This window comes from Anopheles bellator, chromosome 2, assembly GCF_943735745.2.
Source record: "Anopheles bellator chromosome 2, idAnoBellAS_SP24_06.2, whole genome shotgun sequence".
NCBI lineage: Eukaryota > Metazoa > Arthropoda > Insecta > Diptera > Culicidae > Anopheles > Anopheles bellator.
The window spans coordinates 38,272,408-38,293,707 of record NC_071286.1 but is presented as its reverse complement, the minus strand read 5'-3'; the positions used below and the strand labels follow the sequence as shown (position 1 = coordinate 38,293,707).

The window sequence follows — 21,300 nt, the reverse complement described above, 5'->3', positions numbered from 1 at the left end:
AAGTGTCGGAATTGCAGCGAGGCAGGGTGCTCTCTCAGGTCAAGATAAAGACGTAATACAGAAATACAACTGCAACCTCTGCTCTCTAGCGATATTAGCCACGACGTCCCAAGTGTTTTGCAATAGTAGAGAAACGCCTCAGCAAGCCGGAAGCGAACTTAGTAGCCTATCAGTTAGTTGCGCGTGTGAAGAAAGTAAATTACATAAAGAGAGAAACATAGTAACGGGCGCTCCGTGAATCAGACATTACACGAACCGGAAGATTAAATCCAAATCTCTGCGCTGGGGATTTGACAAGTGGTGAAAATTGATACTCCAGTGTTGTACCACCACCATAGCTCGTTGTTCGCAGCGATGGCCCCGAGACGTGGAGCAGTGGCCACGGCCACCGCCAACACCGCCCCGAATGGCAACGGCCAGTCCCCGCAGCAGCAGCAGTTGCAGCTGCAGACGACGTCCCTCACGGGGACGCTGGATCTGTTCGGTGGTCTGGATTCGGACCACGGTTTCGAATCATCGCATTCGGCGGACGGCTCCGGGTCCGAGGGCGCCAACATGTCCCGGTGCTGCATGCCGGTCGGCGTTTGCCTGAAGCCGCTGATCGAGTACGGACCGATGATCAACCTGGAGGACCTGCGGGACTGCGTGCGGGTGGTGTGCAGCAGCGAGGGCTGCAGCGCCGGCCAGTACATGCACCGCGAGTGCTTCGAGCACTGGGAGGAAGGCATCCTGGGCTACCTGAAGTCGATCGGGCGGGCCCGCTCGTGGTCGGACAAGCAGCGCCAGCAGAACCTCTGGACCAAGAAGGGCTACGATCTGGTGTACAAGATGTGTGGCTGCAAGTGTGGCCGCGGACACCTGAAGAAGGACCTCGATTGGATTGCACCGACCACGGCCAGCCTTTTCGGGCGCGCTCTGGTTGGGACGGGAGGCAACAACGGAGGTGTCGGTTGTATGCTCGCCGGTGGAGGCGGCGGCGAAGAGGAACTGCTGAAGAAGAAGAAGAAACGGAACCGCCAGAACCAGAAGCCTCTGCTGGCGATCTCGACCAACGCAACGTCGGCGGCGACGGCGGGCAACGCGATCACTAGCAGCAACAGTAGTAGTGCCAATAGTAGCGCCACCAACAGCCCGAACGTAGGAGGGATCACTAGCAGCACCCACCACCACCACCACCCGGGCGCCGTGTCCTCGAGTGCCCTGTCGGTGTTGAGCACGCTGAAGCTGAGCGATCACTTCGCCACCTCCCTGATGTTGAATGGGTCCGGCGGTGGTGGCGTTGGTGCTGGCGCTGGAAACTTGTTCGGTCACCATCAACTGAATCCGCACCAGCATCATCAGAGTGTGATGTCGGCGGCCGTGGCGGCAGCGGCCACGGCCAGAATGCGTGCCAACAGCCTGTCGTCGATCAGCAATGGGTCGAGCACGCCGCCGGCTTCCGGCACTTCCTCCATAATCCTGTACGGGGGCGTCGGGTCCGACCAGTCGATCTCGCCGGTCCACAATCAGCCGCCCAGTCCGGCCAGCATCGCCAAGCTTCCGCTGACACCGAAATCGAAAGTCGAGCTGTACTCCGAGCGGGTCCGGTAAGTGCACTTCTCCCACATTCTCTCTAACCTTCCGATGGAGTTGCATTTTCCAATTCTGGGCTCTAGAGTCCGTTGATTTGTCTGATAGAGTATTGGCTATTGTCCAAGGTTTGCAGATGCCTTAGATATGTCAGGTGTAGGTTGGATTCCTTTGCGTTTTATTACGGCATGTTCATTGCTCTGATGTGACATAATCAATATTTGAGGATGTCATTTAAACAATAATGAGCACTTTTTGATCTTTTATCGCTTTCGCTGGGTGTTTCCCTAAATAACTTTAATCTGCTGAGTGATAACACGGAAACATGGGCAATTAAAGAAGGAATCTAAAAGCTCCGTACAGGTTGTTTGAATTCGCTTCCGTTGGCGGCCCACATTGACGACGGCCTTGCATTTTCCGTTTCGTTCTGATTTGTAGGCCTAGGTATTTTATTCTACCGGGGAAAAGTAAAAAGTAACATAATTTGTGCCCCGGAAACACACAGCTGATAAAGCCGAAGAAAGTTCAGAAGAAGTAACTCACGAAAAGTTCATTTTTCCCCACGCAATGAACCTTGTTTTAGCAAAATATCCGCTTCTTCCAGTAGGTTCGTATCCTAATCGGGCTTCCATTTCTGAGAGAGAGGTGTGAGCCCTAGCGAACCAAGGACACGCTCCTTTTCTCTCTGTCTCTCTCTGATGTTCTCCGAGTTTGCTCCTAACAAAAACCCACCACCGCCAACAAGTCCTCCGAAACCAAACAATTTGCACGGAAAACAACGCCGCCGTTTGCGTGCGTGTGGTGGCCTGGCCCCCCACAAGAGTTCCTTTTTATATCGGCCGACGTCCTCGCCCAGTCGTTCGGCGTGGAAAACTCGGAAAAGGCAGGTCAAGGAGAAAAGTATCATTTCTATCACCCCGAGTGAAGTGTGTAAGTCCCCTTCAAATGTTTGTGGAGGAGGCCTACACGAACCGCACAGTGGCTAGAAACATCTGAGCCTTCTCCCCGTCCGAGGAGCTTCTGGGAAGCAATTTCTCCCCGAGTGCCTTGCGGCGGAAATGTGGGAAGTGTTGGTGCCCTCGCTCTCGTCGCCCGCCGATCTGGGTGAGATGTAGGCTTTTTATATATTTTTTATTACATGTAAAAGACAAGGCGGCTTCGCTCAACCGAAAAAAGGACGACGACGCGCGAGGCCTAGTTTTCCGGCGGCGTGTTCTCTGACCTTGGCCGCCAAACGCCGCACGACCCTCCTGGCTCCTGCGTCGTCGTGTAGCAGGGGGATTTGATTTTCGGAAGTTGTTTCCGTGCGCTCCTGTTGCTCCCTTTGGCTCTTGCGCGCGTTTGGTGATGGTGCGCTATCTTCAGCTGCCGGCGGATCGAAGAACCGGGGAAAAGATAACATTTAGGCCTCTCCGTGCCAATCACTTTCTCCGAGTTAGACCTTTCTGGGCGATGGTGAAATAAAAGGACCAAAAAATCCAGAGAATACATTTGGATACGAAGACAGACTTGTGGACCCCCCCTGGACACAGATGATTTTGCCGTCGTTGGTCGTGTGTCTGGGACGTCACCTACAACACTCTCTGGTCTCTCTCTAGCCCCATAAAGAGAGGCTGTCCGTCCTCACCGGCCGAAGTATTTTATTGCTGGCGATCGATATGCCTCCGGCGCCGCACGCAACTAACCACGGCTAGTGGTTTTTGGACGGAAACAAAGGTTCCGTTCCAAGAAGAGAGCACGCCGAGTCATTCGCTGAGTGCGAAATATGTCTCAATTTCTTTAATCGAAATAAAACACATTGCGCGCTGCGGTATTTTATTTGTCGTTGTGTGGATATTTTTTTTGGGCGACTCGATTCCTGTAATACTAAGTAGCAGTTTTGTGTTTCGATCACTTCCTGCGCTATAATTGCCTATCACTCGAGTGGGTGGTTTGCTGCCAACAGCAAGCGGTGCGACTTTTATTCTGATCGGAAGGAAGGACACAGTTGCAGCAGGAAATAAATCAATCTCCGATCATACAGGAATGCGCCCCGGAGCAACATTAGGCTCTGCGCGACTCTTGTGCTATCCGAGATTCTTCCGTCGTTACGAAACGGCATCTCAATCTTTGCGGCCACAAAATCCAGCCGCCGGATTCTTTAACGGGATTTCGTAGTCGTCGCGCGATTACGTCTCGTTGGTTATGATATTTTCGGTGCCATGCTGATGACGAGAGAAACCAAATGTGCGCCACTCTCTGATGGCTACCGTGTTTGTGTTCGATTGCGGGAGTCGTCCAGCCAGGGTTTGTGATTGCGTCCACGAACGGGTGGACTCGAGAATATTGAAAAACAAACACATAAAGTTTTCTGTTTTCCGTGGTGGGGCGATCCTGCTGTTATGGCTGCTGCTTCTGCGGCGCTGGCTCTCTCAACCCGATTGGGAAGGATTTCGATCGGTCGTGGTTTTATTTTCGGGTTTTCATCCTTTTACATTTGCTGCCGCCTCTCCGTCTGCTCTGATGGATGATTGCCGTTCGGCGGTGATGGTGTTCCAGAGGAATCCGAAATGGGGAAAATATTTGTTTTGGAACGGAATTTTTCGGGTTTTCATTTCTGGTATCTTCTTCCTGTGTTATCCTTTGCTCCTCTGTTGTGAATCATCGTTTTCGTTTCGCATAATTTTCGCGACCTTTCGCCAGGAAGCAAGGAAGCTAATCCTTCTTTTGGCCTTTGCCTTTCGATTGGCCTAAACTATTTTTACATCTTGAAATTTGGTCAATCACTCATGATTTATTCGATGAAGTGTCTTGATTTTAACACTATTTTCATTATGACATAACGTTGAGCGAATCAATCGGCTTATTATGCATTTTCGGGCACGTCAATAATATTTTTCCTAACTGCTGCGCCCACTCTAAGCTAAACGCGATATCGCTCCATTATGACAAGCAGCGGATCGCCAAGCACGTTTAGCAGCACTCTTTACTCCACTCCCGCCATCGAAACATCATCTATCACCACCGGGGTCGCGAAAGATATGACGACGGTCTCGTTATGGTAATGACCTAGAAATTGTAAAACCGGTTCTACTTGGCGTGGGGCGGCCACTCTTTGGCCACAGCCGCGACATGGGGTGTACCGCCTAGGACTCTTTGAACGATACACAGATCCCGTAGTCAGTTTTCGCTGGTTTCGCCGGCTGTGGGTGATGTGTTCCGCATACTTTCGGAGCGTTTCGCACTCTCTTGGAAGGATGCAAATGGGTATATCGTACAGAAGAAGGAGCATTAGGATTTATGCTAAACCCGCACTGCGTGCGTTTAAGATTATCATATCTCTTAATGAGAGGAATTTTTCGGAGATAATACTTCCGTGTGAAGAGCCCGAAAAAAATATTCTCACAATTTTACTAATTGGGCTGCCTGCAGCCTTGAGGTGGTACCGATGAAGAATTAACGGCCAGCTGCTTGACTCACATGTTAAGTACGAAATTGGGCTCTCATCGGGCGTCGCGTTCCTCTATTTCCGATACAGGTGCGATATTAATTGCTCTCCGTTTTATGGGGTGCGTTCAACGCATCATCCCCCCCTCATATGATGGCTTCGTGTTGTTCGCGCAGCATAAAAATACCCGCGCGGACCTGGCCATTCGAAAAACGAGCACTTTTTAATGGGGGATGATGCCACCCGTGTGAGCAGCTTTCCGATGGTAGAGTTTCCGAGCGTTGAACACAAAACATGTAAATGCGGAAGCGCGCCAAGCCAATTATTACACCACACGGCCATTTTTTGTTGCTGTGGATGGATAGTGTAGAACGGCGAAGAGAGGCGCGGGCGCTGTGGAACTTGATGGCAGCCCGAGGCTTTTTGAACGTTGAGCTCCGCCAACTTCAGCACCATATGATAGGGGGGGCGACCTTGAATTTTAAGTTTTGTCAAAAGAATGGGTTTCGTTGTCTCGCGCTCGGCGGCGTCGGTGATACCTTTTCGGCGGCGCTCGTTGCTCGTTGTGTTGTGCCCGCTTCTATTGCAAAGGAAAAAAGTGAACCATAACCAGCGAGAGGGGGTGTTTGGCACCAAACACCACCCTCCACCAGAGGCTTTATTTAAATGTTTTCGTTTTTCGGCTAACTTAAATTACATCAACCTTTGGTCGGTCGGTAGTCGTAGTGTTCGTGGTGAGTAAGTTCCTCTGTAAAAGAGGAGGGTGGTTGAGTAGGGGTAGGTGTGCTTCGGTGTGTCAGTCCCGGGCCGGGGGTTGCAAGTGCCTGTGTGTGCCCTCTGTGGTCGCAATTCAATCCAAAATCGAGTGCGTGACACGCGGAAGCGGGGGTCCTGGGGATCACGCGTTGGGGGTGATGGGCTTTTCAGCTGCGTCTGTCTGTCAAGCACACCCTATCCACCTCTCTCCACCTCTGGACAGTGGCGAAAAGCGCGTGTAGTATGTTAATGAGCCCCGCTGCGCAGAATTGATGCCCAAAATGCATTAAAACACACAACACACTGATTAACAGGTGGTGGTGGTGGTGGGTGGTGAGGAAGCGGCTAGTGGGGGGCTGGTCACGGCAGCAGGTGCCGCCACCGCCTGCGTGGAACCGTTCGAAGTTATGACACACAACCGATGATAACCTTGAAGATTTGGAGCACCGTTTCCGCGGAACGGTTTCACGAAATTTGGTTCGAAACCGCGCGCTGTTCGTGGTCCGTCTGAAGGATATATGCGCGCACGGGGGGCTCTACTGGCCACCACCGAGGTCTTCCCCCCATGCACACGTGCGCCAGCCGATTCTGGTGCCCTCGTTGGATGACTTTTCGGCACTTTTCGCTCGGAGGTCTCTCCGATGAACCGGTTGGTTAGATATGGAATAATTAATTTTTTGTGGATTTTCTCGACGTTTTTCGCAGCAACACTCCCCATAATATGTGGACGCGAACCACAAAGAGGTAGTCCACGAATGTGTGGTGTTTTTATATGTCGTCTACAGTGCCCAGTTCTACGTCCTATTTGGTGTTCTAAACACAAGGACCCGCAGAGCGCACTCAGAATAGGCCTGCCTTTTTGGGAATCCACAATCCACATGTGGGACGACCACAGGGAGGAGGTTCTCAGGTGTTTCAATCGGGAAGGAGGTTCTATGCAGTGCAGGCCCCAATTTGGTTTGTCGTCAATTAAAACCCAATATATTTAAGGCATTTAAGTTCAACTCTACTAACCACGCCAAATGATGACGTGTTTTCTATTTTGTGTTTTGCGTATTGGCCCCAAAAGAAAAAAAAGGATAAAGTTTCTGGTGAAGTGTTTCTATCAGCATATGCAAAGGCTTGAGGATGACTGTCACCGGTCGGTTACGCATGGTTGAATCTGTTGAGACCGCGTTTTAAGGTCTATTTTCCTGGCCTGGCCTAAAATGTGTGTGACCAAAACCACCATCGCCGCCGTCATCATCAGCGCTCTGTGGCATCTTGGCCGCAGTCGCGTAATCTTTCGGAGCCGCTGGTCTGATGACGCACGATTTCCGCCACCATGTGATCGGTCGAGGGTTGTGTGTGGGTCGCTGCGCATAGTTTGACCTTCCCCAAGACGAATTTTTGCTGCCGATGTGGGGGAATGAAACATGTTGATGGGGCACGCACAAAATGAAGCTTGGTAATTTTGGTCACTCTTTTTGGCGTCACTACTCACCGTTAGATTTCACACGTTCAAAGTGTCGGCAGATTGGATTCGAAAGGAGGGTGCACTTCGGGAGGTTATTGTTTTATTATGATGGTCAATTAATAAATGGAACTCTTTTTTTGTTGGTGGTGTGTTGTGGTTCGGCCATCATATATTTTACCACCACCCGCATATCTGCGCTCTGGCTTCACACTTTGCTACACATTGTAACAAAGGCAATAGAAAGACCCACGACGAACCGCGCTCTCTCGGTGTTTGGAGTGTCCAAAAATGAAGGTTTTATAATTTTAACAGGCGTGCGTTATTATCGTTCCTGTTGTCGGCGTATAAAGAATTGCAGGATACGATGTGTGTGTCGAAGGAGAACGTCCTTAACTTTAAATTCTATTTCTAAATTATTGCATCCCGCGTAGATAAAAGCAATATTAAACTTTGGCTAACCAAGCCTAGTCGGGGGTCTCTTTTGCCAGTGAGAGCTAAACTAGCGGAGCGCGACCGATCTCTGCGCGGCGCCCTATGTACGTGAATCACGTTTCCAGCACCGTGGCGGCTATCGCTGATGACCCAATTTTCATTCATTTCAACCAAACAAACCGGTAAAGGATATCCGTTTCGTTTTGTCTTTTCTTTACGCTTTTATCACTTAATACGTAGCTACATGCCGCCACGGACTGACTGCTCTCTGTCTCTGAGGAGAGTGCAGCGCGCGCGCGACTCAAGGTGTTTCGGTTTTCTGAAAGGAAAAAGGTCACACAACAGGATTTCCACAGCCGATGAAGGATGGATTAATGTCCCTGTTTTGTGTGCGCGCGCAAGATGCGCACGATTTCGTGCGGTCGTAGGGCGATACAAGGATGGAAACAATGAGAGGGGAACGGTTGCCCGCGCCTGGTTGGTGTGTTGTGACCCAATAAATCATCATTTCTTCGTTTATGGTTTTTGATCGCTCCTCGCGCGCGCGCACAGCTATGCGGCTCTCCTCTTTTTATACTGTCTCTGCGGGGTGCGCAGCATAGCATATCGTGAACAGTAGGACGTCTTCAGGCATGGCATTGTTGGAAGACAGAGCCATCCTCTTGGTCCGCGGAATTGAACAGGCAGAAATTGAAATGACGAAATCTAATCCTGCTGCTGCAAACACAGAGGACGACGAGGATAGGGAGCAGGATCTTTAATTCCTTTTCCCATTTCCAATCGCCTGTTTACTTAGTGTTAATTTTTTTCCTCGCTTTTCAATTGACACTTTCGGATGGTTGTTGCTGGCCGGCCTCTTCCTGGGCATTGGTCGGAGGGATTGCTTGCCGCCTTTTTTTGTTGATACTGTAACACACTAACAATTGCATAATGATCCGTGGCGACAACGCCCGCTGCCCTTTAATCGATGATAAGAGAGATAGAGAGAGAGAGGTAATGAAAGGATGGGATGGGTAAATGATTTATGCTAAACATCAGCGCTGCCGCCTTCGCCTCGCGGTGTGGCCCTCTCCACGGTGGTCCGGTTTCCGGCCAATTGTCTGCAATTGAATTTGGCCCATTTGCTGGATATGTCTCCCTTGCAAAGGAACAATTCCTAAAAATAAAAGGAACAGTGGCGGCGGCGGTGGACCGTTCTGGACAGTTTCTTGTTATTATGATTGTGTTGTAACCGTTTTTTATGACCTGCCGGACCTGTCTCTGAAGTGTGGTTATTCCTCCAGGGGAAGGGAGTGTTCTGTGTGTGCCATGAAGGGGGAAAAATTGCTCTCATTTGCATATTGATTGAATTTGGGTGTCTTCTTTTTTCCCTGTTACCCGCGCGAAAGCTAATCGATAGAGCAGCAGCAGCACCACAGGGCATGCCAATCCAGTCCCCAGTCCAGGGACACAGAACTCATCAGGATGCGTTTGGTTTAAACGACAGGATAATGGCCTCTCTCGGCGGAGATGGACCTGTGCAACAACATCCCCCTTCCCAAGAGGTTGTTCAATTTGTTGTTGGCGAATAACATCGCTAATTTACGCGTTTTTGGAACAAGAAAAGAACACCACTCGTTGCCAACTGTTGCGTAGCAGCAGCCGCAGGTGTTTTGTTGTGTAAACCTTTTTTTTTTTATTCCGGTACTGTTGGACAGTTGCAAATGAGGAAATTGACGCTTGAAATGGATTCAAGAAGAAGACGTTGAGTAATAATGAAGGCTGTTGTCGAATTAATTATCGTCTATTTTAACCATCCTGTTGGTCTGTGGTGTACCAACATATTTGGCCGTTTTGTGTAACGCACTGCAAGCCGAATTAAGTTAATGCAAAACTAATTCAATTTGAATCCATGGAATCCGCTTTTGGGTAGTGAGACTTTTAATTTAGAAAACAAAGGAATGTCCTGAAAATTACTTCCATCAGCATCAGCCGATAGACAGCTGCATGTTGGGGTTGGCAGATTGTTTTTTCTGTGCCGTGGAAAAGTTTAGTCATTGAGCTTTTTGGAGCAAGTTCACGGGTCACTATGCAAAGTGATACCGTTACGCCTTCTTAACCCTAACCCCCCCGGTCCCTGCATTGAGCCACGATATCCCGGGCTCTGATCGTCGATTGTTTGAATCGCGTATGCTACAAACACGCAGTTTGTACTACTCGGCCTCCGCCATGTCTCGGTCCAAGATGTCCTCTCGCGCGGATGGTTGCCATTGAAGAACGGAACAGTATGGAAATTTCACCAGTTACGGGAAGTTTTGCAAAGTTTTTCTCGCGGGCGACGATGCGGGCTCGGGGCCAATCAGTGGCCCAGTAATAAGCTAGCTCTTTCCCTCGGGTTAACAAAAGGTTGAGAGGTCGAGGAAAGGACCTCACTGTAATCAGCATCATCTCGCGTGGTGACGGGCGCGCATATGGAATATTATGTCCTCCTGGGGGTTCGCTCGCTGATCAGAATCTTTTGGATCGCCCGATTTCTCCCTAGATCTTCTTGCTTCACAATGGAATGGAGCGAAACTGCGCGTAGCCCTGAACCAGCAGCGCCGCGGCGCTCTCTTCGCGCGCGGTGTTGATCCTTTTTAAAACCGGTCCATCTCCCGCGCGTGTGTAAAGGTTAGTTGTTTTCCAACATGTTTTCTGCTTTTGACAAGTCGCAATATCTTGCGAGGTCCGCGCGCGGAGAAGGAATGTTTCAAGACATATCGCATGCGTATATCGCCCACCGGGTTGAGGTGAATCATAAAATAGAGTACGCCACACCACGCATGGACTTTTAGAAAATGGCGCGCACTACACAGCAGCGCCAGCCCCCTTGCGTGAATAATTGGAAAGGCGCACAAGAGGGTGGAGAGGTCCACCTGATTTACAACCTGTTTCCCGTTCATCGGGGGGTGGCGGTTTTTAATGCATAGTGAGCAGAGACGGGGGGCGGCTATGACCCAATTTTCTATCCTTTCGCCTCGCGGGAAGCTTCTTTATTCTTTTCAGAAGTCTCACTGGTTGATATTTAACGGTGGGGTTTCTCGCCTAGTGTTGTGTCCTTGCTTGCTTGCTCTGCTGTTTTAATGCGTCTTATGTTTTATGCCGCCTTTTTTCTGTTGTATTGTGTGGTGTGGTGGGAGCCTCTGGTGTTAATCAGAGCGTATTAAAATTCTTTTTTGGACCCCCATCAGGTGAGTGGCGTTTTGTTTGTGACCCTCTCCAGCCAGCAGCGACCGGTTCTCCGACTCCGAGTGTGTGGTGTGTCATTAATGCTGGGGGGATCCTGCGGGATCGCTCGTGTATGCAGTTTGGTTTTAAAACCCCTTTAAGTGGGAGCCAACGAGGGCGAGAGGAGCACGCTCGCTAACGGGAAGCCGTGCGCATGGTTCAATAAAAATTGCAACCAAAATATTCGCCGTTGTGTGTGGTATTTGCATAATTTACGATCGTTAGCCGCGTGGGGACCCTCGTCAACAAGAAAAGAAGTAGGACCGGACCCCGGGAACCATCCGTGCGCGCGCAGCTCTCTTCCGGAGCGCCGCGGCCTTTTTGTTGTCCTCCGGGAGGGCAGTCTTTCCGCCGTATTTTTTTTCTTGCTGTTGCCCAATTTAAATTAAATATAACACCCAAATTACGCGCCGCTCGCTGCGCCGCTTGTGTGTGTCATGATCTTTCGCGGAGGATATGATGTGTCTTTGTCAGCCAGTGCCCAGTGAGGGGGGCGAGCATAGCGCGCCCAGCGGGCGTGTTGTGTTATACCTCATGAGAAGCATCGGATGGATTTATGAACGTCTTCCGGTGGGGCGGTCTTTGTTGTGCTACGCTGGCGGTCCGGAAGCGAGCGAAGAAAGTTTTGGTGGCTATAAACAGAGAGCGGCGAAGGCCTCGTTTAAAAAGTGGGGGTTTGAATGCGTTTTGGATTCGTGTCCCGTGATTGCGCTGATAAAGGAGAGAAGGGCATGTCCAATGGCTTCGGATTGCTACTGGTTGCGCTAGCAATAAAAAAGCCGACGTTTTTGTGCCTTGTACAGCAATAGAAAATAATATATTGGGGATACACTACCTTTCGCTATTATCAGGTGGCGTCCGAAAATGTGTGTGGCTTGTGAGAGATATTATCTCGCGGTCGCGCTTCGCAGGACACCGAAGGGCTCTTTGTTTTGGTACCGTTTTGTTTTGTAAAATAAATATCAATGGTGTGCGCTGCGAATGTACCATTTTTTGCTCTTATATTATGCACTTCTGAGTAGAGTGGAGCTGCCAGAGTAACACTAACTTCCATGTTAGGTTCGAAACACGAAACGTGCCGTTTGTCACATTTCAATTCTACAGGTCCATATTTAGAACACACCATCGAAGAGCACTATCAGTCGTGTGAGTCGTTACAAATCACACCGTTTCCGTAAACACGGCAGCAGCTGCTTTTGCAACACGTGTTGCTAATATTTTCTCAAATGATTCGACTTAAAATTTTCTTCTCGCTTTCCATAGAACTGATGGAAGCCAAATAATCCGGCCAAATAAATAATAATCCGGATGGAAGCCGACAGTACGCTTTGTCTGTGGATCCTTTTTTTTATGAAATTGCTGAATTCGCAAGATCTACTTTAGTCTCAGCGCCCGACCGACCTCTCTCGATGAGAGCGACCAAACCAACCAGTTACTCCGGATTTTGGTTTTTCATCGAAATATTACGCGTTTGTTGACAATACACCGCGCGTCTCTCGCAGCAGCAGTGTGCGCCATTTTTCGTGAGAGTAAATAAACAATCGCTGCGCAGCGAATGTTGAACTAAGGAAAAGTGCTGATCTTGGGATCAGTAAAAATGATTAGAAACGCAAACAAAACTGGCGCGCGCGCGCGAGGAGTAGAATGTGGAGCAAACATTCTTGCAAGATATCCAATGACCAACACGCAGCCGGGACGGCGTCAGAGTGTTCAGCGCTCCCCTTTCGGTTGGGGTGTCCCAATGTTTATACTTCTGTATTGTGGATTGTGCTGTACGGAACAGCGAGACATTTAAAGACGATCCCCTTTCCGACTTCCTTTTCTGCCCTTTAGAAGTCCCTCCAGCCAATGTGGCCGCGATGTATGATCAGCTGCGCGCAGGACTTCGTCGTTGATTGATGTTTTTGCAGAGGTGCGCAGGCCAAGCAGAGCTCACTTCTCTCTTTGCCTCTTTGCTATCTCTCTGCCAACATCTGACTGGCCAATGAATGCATGTCGTTTGTGTATGACGACTCGCGCACACTGTTCAAACAAAATCTCCTTTCTCACTGGGCGCGCGAAGTTTGTTATCTTCGAAACAGACCGGAGGAGAGGTCCCTGCGTTCCGGTCTTAAAACTGTTAAATCCCCAACCCGCCAGGGCCGGGGTGGGCACGCCACACCACTCCTTTTCGACGAGTCTCGTCGCGGCTGTGTTTTGTGACAAATAGCGAAGAAAAACTCGGAAAACAACTCTATCGAACAAATATTGGCCCTCTCCGCGTAGAGCGCGCATCTAGCCTGGTCTGGTCTGGTGGCGCACACTGTGAAGTCATGGAGTCTTCTTCCTCTCCACGCCTAGATAATGATAGCGTGGCGTGTGTTGATCGTGTTCCTTTTTTTTGGTCAACACGAAAAGGCGCGTGTTGTGACGTCGGCGCCAGCCAGCCAGCACGGGCTCTACGAGTGACGAAAATGTGCGGCGACGACGCCTAGTCGTGAATTGACAAGAAGAAACGTGAATGATCGAACGCCGTAGTGCTGCGTCTACAAGACATTCATCACCTGCCGGTGACCGCCGCCCGCATGAGTTTTGGTCATTTTTGGCGCGCGCTGACTTTCTGGTTGGCTGTTACATGGCGACCCAGCTCTTTCTCTCTCTCCCAGGGCATTGTTTTGTCCACATTCAGTGGGCTGGAAAATATAAACAATAGTGTTTCGAGCTGTGTATACGCGACTGGCTGGCACCACCGGCGTGTGTGTTGTAACGGATGATCGATGTCCGTATATCCCGTGCGAGGTCGAGAGCAGAAGTTTCCCCAAGAAACCGAAGACCCGGCGGTGGAGCTTCCTTTAGCTGGTGCCGGACCCTGGCAGTCGGGTTGATGTCGCGCATAGTAATTCAATTATGGCTGCGTGTCTTCGCGTCTTGTATTGTTTCGCGTGCCACGCACGCTATACCTTCGTTGTCAAGATTATCCCGCAGGGGATGTAAGTGCGTGGAGTAGTCGTTGAGGAGCGGTGCACCCGATCCAGAACTCTTCGCGATATCGAAGTAGTAGAGCCGCACGCACGTTAATTGCCGCAAGTCCCTCAAGTCGGCTGCTTGTTTGCAACCCGCGGCTCTTTTTCCTGGAAGATGAAACGGTCCCAAAATATTGATTGAGGTTCAGGGACATACACGCGCGCCGCCACTGTAGAGCCGAGCCAAAGCAGCGCAGAAGTTAGTCTTAGCCTGCCCACTCGCCGCGAGTCTTCGTTTCTCACGAGTTTTAATAATTCGCTGTGCTGTGGTCTAGCTCTAGCGGATCTCTATATTGGACTTCCGCGAACCACAATGATGACGGTCGGCGTGTGGAGGAATTATTTAAATAGAAGCTCTCGGATATCCTCACGAACAAAAGAATAATCGATCACACAGACACACCACTTTTGGTCGCGTTAATAATGGCACGTGGTAGACCTTTATGGTCTTCAAGAGGTGCCCATTCACAAAAACACGTTCCTAATTCGCGTGCGCGCTATGCTTCAATTTGATCGCTCTGCTCTTTGAGGCATTTTTCGAGGTGATTGTTGATCACGGTGTCCTATTGCCTAGCGCCTACCTATATAACCGTGTTGTGGTGTAGATCGCGCACATCTGCACACCATAATCTGTGTTTGATCGTGTAAAGTTCGAGTGGAGGGCGAACGATGAGAGAGGTCGTAATCCTTCGAAGAATAAGAGAAGGTAACGCAGAAGAGCAAGCAAGGGTAGGTTCCTTCGTGTTAATACCTCTCTGGTCACCATCCATCGATCACGGGGCTATAAATCTTACACCCCCTTACACAAACACATGGTCCGATGCGCCCATCGGAGGACAGTATGGAGCCGCAAAAAGGAGCACCAACTCAAGATGTTTCCGCACGGTGGCGGCGGGGGGAGTGTGGTCTTTAGGAGACCACCGTTATCTCTTTCGCAGGTCGGGCCATCTGCTCGCCGTCGTCGGCTGGCTGGCCGATATCGCGCAGTCTGGAAATCAGGTCACGCGTATTTTAGGACGGAGCGGAGTTATAATGTCCATCTTTGCGCAACTAGACTCCGTCACAGTAGAGGAGCTATACTGTCGGTTGTCATCAAAACACCAGTGTTAACAGGGGAGAAAGACCCTCATGAGTGGTAGGATCTTTGGAGGCTACTTTTCCCAATCCATTGCTCAATTCTTGGAGTCTATGTTTGGATCGTTACAACCCTAAACCACGAATTTGGATTCGGAGCAGACCCTCTCTGGTCTGTTGAGGTATCATCTCGTCGCGCTGTCCTATGAACCGATTCCGATTCCGTCCAACCGTTGGGACATTAATATTTCGAACCACATTAGCCATTCAAAGATGGCAATAAACGCGTTTTACATTCCACAGTCCGTGTGCTCCGTTTTGTTGATGAATATGAGATTGGCTAATGTCCGCGAGGCGCGGCGGAGATTGTGAAAGCGATCGGTTGGATTCCCTTGTGCTTTAATGACAGTTCCAGTATGTCGTTACCACCGAGGGTTGCTCAAAACGCGCGGTCATAGATCCGAACGGTGTTGTGTCAACTTGTGGGGCGCGGGACTACCTTTTTTTAATGGTGATTTGAATTAGTTTTGGATCCGTGTCTCTTACATCATGGACCTAGGTCGGCCCCGGAATGAACGATTAGCAGCAGCAGGGTAGACCCACAACGCGTGTAATGTCCGGCTACTCCGTAATTGGTAGACGAATCGAGGTCTTATTTCCAGATACGAGGGTTGAGGTTGTGTGGTTCTCTACTCCCTATAAGAAGAGTGCCGCTTCTTGACCTTCACTGGTGGAGTTCACAAGAGATGTATGAACCGTTGGCCGGCTGTTGTGCGAATTTGAGTGTAATCTTTGCTCACTTAATACAACAATGAGTCTCGTTTTTTTGCATTCTCTCTCTACGTTGAGTCGTAAAGATTTTGGAAGAGTTGTTAAGTGTTGTCTCTTTGTGCTGTGCTTCAAATTGAAATTTGGCACCCAAGATTATGCCCTGTCCAGGGTTCGAACTGATGTCTTTCGCATAGGAACCGATTAATCGGTGCTGCGCAGACCGCGATGATCTACAGACGGAGTCATTGAAACTGTTCTGTTGTTGATCGCTTGGGTCAAGTTCTTGTCTTAGACTAGTTTCCTTAATTGCCTTTACGTTAAGTTATGTCTGAAGTTCTCGCTACCGTCGTCGGACAACAACAAACAGTGGCCTACAGCACTAGACCAGAAGTCAAGTCCTTATGTTTACGTTTTTTAACCACCGGTGGTGCCGGCCAACGGTACGGCTAATGGCGCCACCTACTGCCTTCGTTTTAGTCGTCATTCCCAGTGAGTGGGTAGGTGTCACCTGTTGGGCAGGAGGGAGTACTGGGGTGAGGAATCGTCTATCAGTTTGGTCTATAGCCGCCGTGTCGTTTAGAGCCGCTGCAACAATGTATCCCGGATGATTGATTATCCTGCCACGGTTTGAGCACGGCAGACCACAACGGTGCCAGACCAGACAGTCATCGTTGTGTTGGTTGGTCTCTCATGGTACTCTCCAGACACGCAGCCAGTCAGCTGGAAAACAGTTGCGTTCTGCTACTGGCGGTGTTTTTGAACCAGAACATAATGGCGATATCCCCCCCCGGGGGGATTGTGGAGGAACCTCATCAGGGTCAGACGGGTGGCGGCTGTCGGGAGGCCGGCCGGCCTGGTGGGAGCATGATTGGCACAAGTTCGATTAGCCCTATCGTAGGGTTTGCGAGGGCAGAAGATGCTGCCCAACACGGGAGACCCGATGAGTGCAGCCAGAGCGCAGAGTTGGGGCGGTGAAAAATGATTAATTGTAGCTTTCGAGTTCTCTATCGCTCTCTCTCGCTTCTCCGGTCACTCACTGTCTGTCTGAAGGTGTGTTGTGATGAGCCTCCTCCGACACTCTATCTATGGCCCTCTTCCTCAGCGTGGTCCAAGGACTTACGTGTGTATTGCACCAAAATGTGTAAACCACACACCAATCGTTAATCGATAATGCAATAAACGCGCTTGAATGGCCACACGGCTCCCTCCCAGTGGCGCTGGATGTGGTTGGGCGGGCCATCTGTGGCGTAGAGATGGTTGGGCGAATAACATGTAATTAGCGGGATAGAGAATCGCATTCTGGCAACGCGACCCACCGAGATATATACTCGTCCGCATGAGAGTCTATTTTTACGTCCCGTGGACACTTGGAGTCGAGGAGCGCCCGGTCGGACGTGTGGTGGTAACGCATCGAATCTGGCGGAAGTGGTGAGCTTCCTTCCGCCTCTACTCTACATTTTCTGGAGCGATGCTCGCCGAGGGACAATGCGAAAGAGAGAGAGATAGCAATGGCCCAGATGGTGCATTGCCAACGCGGCCACTCTTTCCGCGTGGTCTGGGAAGTGATCTGCTGCTCTCTACTCTACTTGGCTTGGTGGTCGACGAAACCGCGACGCGCGTTACGGTAGTTATGATGGCGCCTCTCTCTACTACACACTTGTGATTTATATCGTCAAATTAGCCGCTGGTGGCAATTACTTTTTCAAGGTCACGACACCGCGAGACTCGGTTTTCCCTTTTTAAGAGGCTCTCTGCGTGGTTGGCTTTGGCTACATTCGGATTTGATCGTGAAAGGAAATCGAAAGCACATTGCTTGCCTGTTGTGTGGTGTGTGGTCTCTGGTAGTCGTGAGTTTGAGCATATTTGGCTATTTCGGTCACTTTTTGGAACAACGACTCTTGACAACGACGACGACGGTTTGGAATCAATGTTTCGATGTTTTATACTGACTTTGGCTGGCATACATTTAAGTTTCATTTTCAAAATAACTTAATTCGAGAGGGTTGAAGTAGGGTTACTGGTTGAGGACATCACTTTCCTGTCCTTAGGGACACAGTTTAATTATTTCAACAAATTGGGTAGATCGATCATGTAGGTAGTTTGTAGGTAGGTAGGTAGGTAGGTATTCTTTGTACATTTAGTTTGTTTTACTAATTACATAAAATAGCAAAAATTACATATAAAGGTTGTAAAGTGTGTGTTAAAAAATAGATAGTACATACAATATATTCTCTGACAATCCTTTTTAAGGTCTAGTTGACTTATGTAAGCTTACTGGCGGCCACCACCGCAACAGCGCGCCGCATGGAGTCAAGTTTTTTGGACTCGATTAGAGCGCGTGCTGTTCTGGCGCGCGGCGGCGATTTGTCCTCACGAAAAAGCGCGCAAGGCTTTTTATATTGAACGGCGGGCGGGCACACGGCTTAAATGTCACTGTATCAGAAATGTCACGTTCCTTTTCTTCTCTACGCTTTTTTGATCGTCCGTGAGAAGTTGCCGTATGAAAGGGAACACTCGAGAAACGAATTGTGGTTTTTCGGGGGCTTTACTTCTTCCAGATATTCACCTTTCGGTCGACGGGCGACGTGCTTCTGTTTCCTTCGCTTGTTTTGTTGAGGGTCCCTAGTATCTGAGCTGAGCCTTACTACGCAACAACATATTACATTCCAGTGACATTTGTGTATCTCTGACCTTGCCTCTTAGCAGAGATTGCTCGAGTTTCGTAGCACACTCTGGCCAAAAACTGGAATGAAGAAGCGAAACCGTGTCTCTCGAGAGCCCAGCATCTTAAAGAAAAGGTGTATTCCGATATCTGATTGATCGAGTTTAATTCTGGGGACTCTCTCTGGACGAAGCAAGATGGAGCAGCGACAGTGGCGCGCTCTGGTGATAATCCATTATTCTCTTCCTATTCCTGTACCCCGAAAAGCGCGCGCCGATGCGATGTGTCCCGCATGTAATAATGGATTGAATAATCGCCGGAATGTTAATCGTTTGCATGACGCGAATCACGAAGAAAAGTGGAACCTTCTCGCGCGCGAGATACGAATTTGTGCTGCTTCTTGCGCTACTTGCTGGTGGGTGTTTGGTGTGGGGCCTTTTCTTTTCTTTAGGACGCGTGCGTTAAGACGCGTAGGCCTCTCCTCACGCTCGGTGCACGTGGTGAGAAGAGCTTCATTCAGAGACGACGACCGCCAGCCTACCACACTTCGCTCAACCGGTGTTTGGTATGGCATAATACACAAGCCGCCTGACCACCCCACACCAACACACACGCACACATACATAGGCCCAAGAGTCTCTAATGCGTTTGTTTGGAGCGCGGTGTTGTTACTTCGCGAAGCAAACGAGAGCGCCGCGCGGTCGGTTGTGATGGCTTTTGGCCTTACTGACGGCAGCGTGTACGTGTATGTGGGGTTGGCTTGTTTTGGAATCAAACGTCTTGAGTGGGCCTGGCAAGAGGGGGAGCACCGTCTCTCACCCACCCACCCGCACGTCGTCCCCATCAACGCAACAGTGCGAGGCGGCGGCGGCGGCGGCGTCTTATCGTCACTTTTGCCGTCTTCAATGTCAAGGTTAAACGTGCGAGTTCTCTCTCGCTCTCTCTCTCTCGCCCACCAAATCGCCTCCTTTTCGCGCTCGCGTTCTTTGGCGTGTTGCTGCGTCTTGCGCTTCGGTGTGTTCAAGTCCACAGTTTTAGCCACGGGGCCGCGCGTGGTGTGATGTTTTGGATGGCGATTTTTTTACTTCGCGGACCAGAGAGACCATTTTTCGCGTTTATTTTGATGTTGAGGTTGAGGTTGGCCCCGCGATATTTGTTTTCGTTTGGCTTCTTCTACTTATTTTCGGGAAGCGTCAGCAGCTGCGTTTTCGCCCTGGTCCACACACGTCCAGGTCCATGCCGCCAGGGAACTCCTTCGGGGAGACGTTTGGTTGTGCTTCGTTTTGATGAGTAGTGGCTACTTTACAGAGATTGGCGTTTTCTTCGTTTTTAGGTGCGGCGGCTTATATCTGGTCGAAAAGCAAATGCGATTAGATAATACCTGACGTTTTGCAGTGGCGTGCCCATCCCGGTTCTTCTGACCTCCTTCATCGGTGGGGCCTGTGTTTGTCGATGTGTGTGCGACTTTGAGAGGGAGAGAGAGAGAGAGATGTGTGGGGAATTGTTTTGCATGTTTGAAATATGTTACCGTACCCTGCTTTCGCTCTTGTTTACGTCCGACGGCCAACTCTTGGTCTTCTTCTTGGGACACCACAGGACGACGCTCCATCTGTTTATTGCTGGCTGGTCTGTCCTGCAGTGTGTCTGGATATGTTGCTCCACTGTTTGGTGGGACCTAGAGGCTTAGTAGTTCTGTTATTCTTATTCGCCACTGGCAAACGGGTTTCTGGGGCCCGAGACTGTTATCTGGCTCGTCATTAGTTAGTCGCACACAACGAGAAAAAGACGACGATGACAACGAAGACCCACAGATCCAAGCCCAGAAAAGTGAGCCAGCGCCACCGCAGATATTCTCATCACGTTCCGGTCACATAGGCAGAGGCAGACAAGGCAGAATCGTGGGTCTCGGGAGGAAGCGGAATAAGCGATACAGAACGCGGCCATTAAGAAAGAGGAAATCACGATTTGTTCTAGGTTCCGTGTGAGTGCGTCCTCCTACTATGCCCCCCCAAAAAAGGTTGCTGGGGAAGGTCCGAATCGCTCAACGAGGTAAAGACTGATTGAGACACGTCATACTACTCTCTCTCTGTGTTCTCTGAGGCTCACCCACCACCAACAAAACCCGTTGGACGATAAAAAGGCCCCTGCAGCATTGCGTTATTTGGCGGAGGAGGGTTGATTGAGCGAAATATTTTGGGGATTGCCTCTTATTCGTCGGATCCGCCTTTTGGTGGTGGTCCGTCCAGCGTGTGGTGCATCGCGTTGGTGTGTGGTCAGTGATAAATCGGACGGGGTGGTATGTGTTCGGTTAATATTCTACACCGCTCGCACCTAGAATATCTTATGAACGCCGTGCTCACCCAACTCTACTCTTGGCAACCCTGACCGCGCTCGCGCTCTAACCTCGAGCCGCGCGCCGCGGCTGTCGAATTCTTGAGGAACCACCACCGACCGTGATGGAGAAGGCTGTGTTTGACGATTAGTTAACCTTGAACCTATGTGGCGTCGGTGGGCAGCTAGTTTTCTGCTCGTCTACCCCGTTTGGTTCTCGCCGCCAAACGTGTCTTCATGGGAGGAGAGACTGGTTTAGCTTCGCGCGCTCTCTGAACATGTGGACATAGATGATGGTCTAGTCGTGGTTGTTGTTGTTAGCGGCGGCCTATTACTTTGTCGAGAGCGGGTCGTCGGCGCAGCATCGTTTCTTGGTCACTCGGTGGTTCTCTCGGTGATGAATGTAAACAAAGTATCTCGTCGCAAGAAGTCGCGCTTGGGCAGGGCTGGGCGCACTGGGTACACATTTGCACCTTTCGTTGAGTATACAGTGGCTCGCCTTCGGTCTAATGTCTTCTCCAAATTCTCGCGACTTCCCCGGAAGGTCCAATCTCCTGTTTTTCTGTCGCCAGGT

The 21,300-nt window shown here is 50.2% G+C and overlaps 1 protein-coding gene across 1 annotated transcript in view; it reads left to right on the top strand.

Annotated features, from left to right (window-relative positions):
- The first annotated feature begins 354 nt into the window (after window positions 1–354).
- LOC131207500 (headcase protein) overlaps window positions 355–21,300 on the top strand; it is a 103,519-nt gene continuing 82,573 nt past the window's right edge. The window contains exons 1-2 of the mRNA XM_058200116.1: window positions 355–1,058; window positions 1,101–1,586. Of these exons, the coding sequence (XP_058056099.1) occupies window positions 355–1,058; window positions 1,101–1,586 (1,190 nt within the window). The remainder of the gene's footprint in view (window positions 1,059–1,100; window positions 1,587–21,300) is intronic.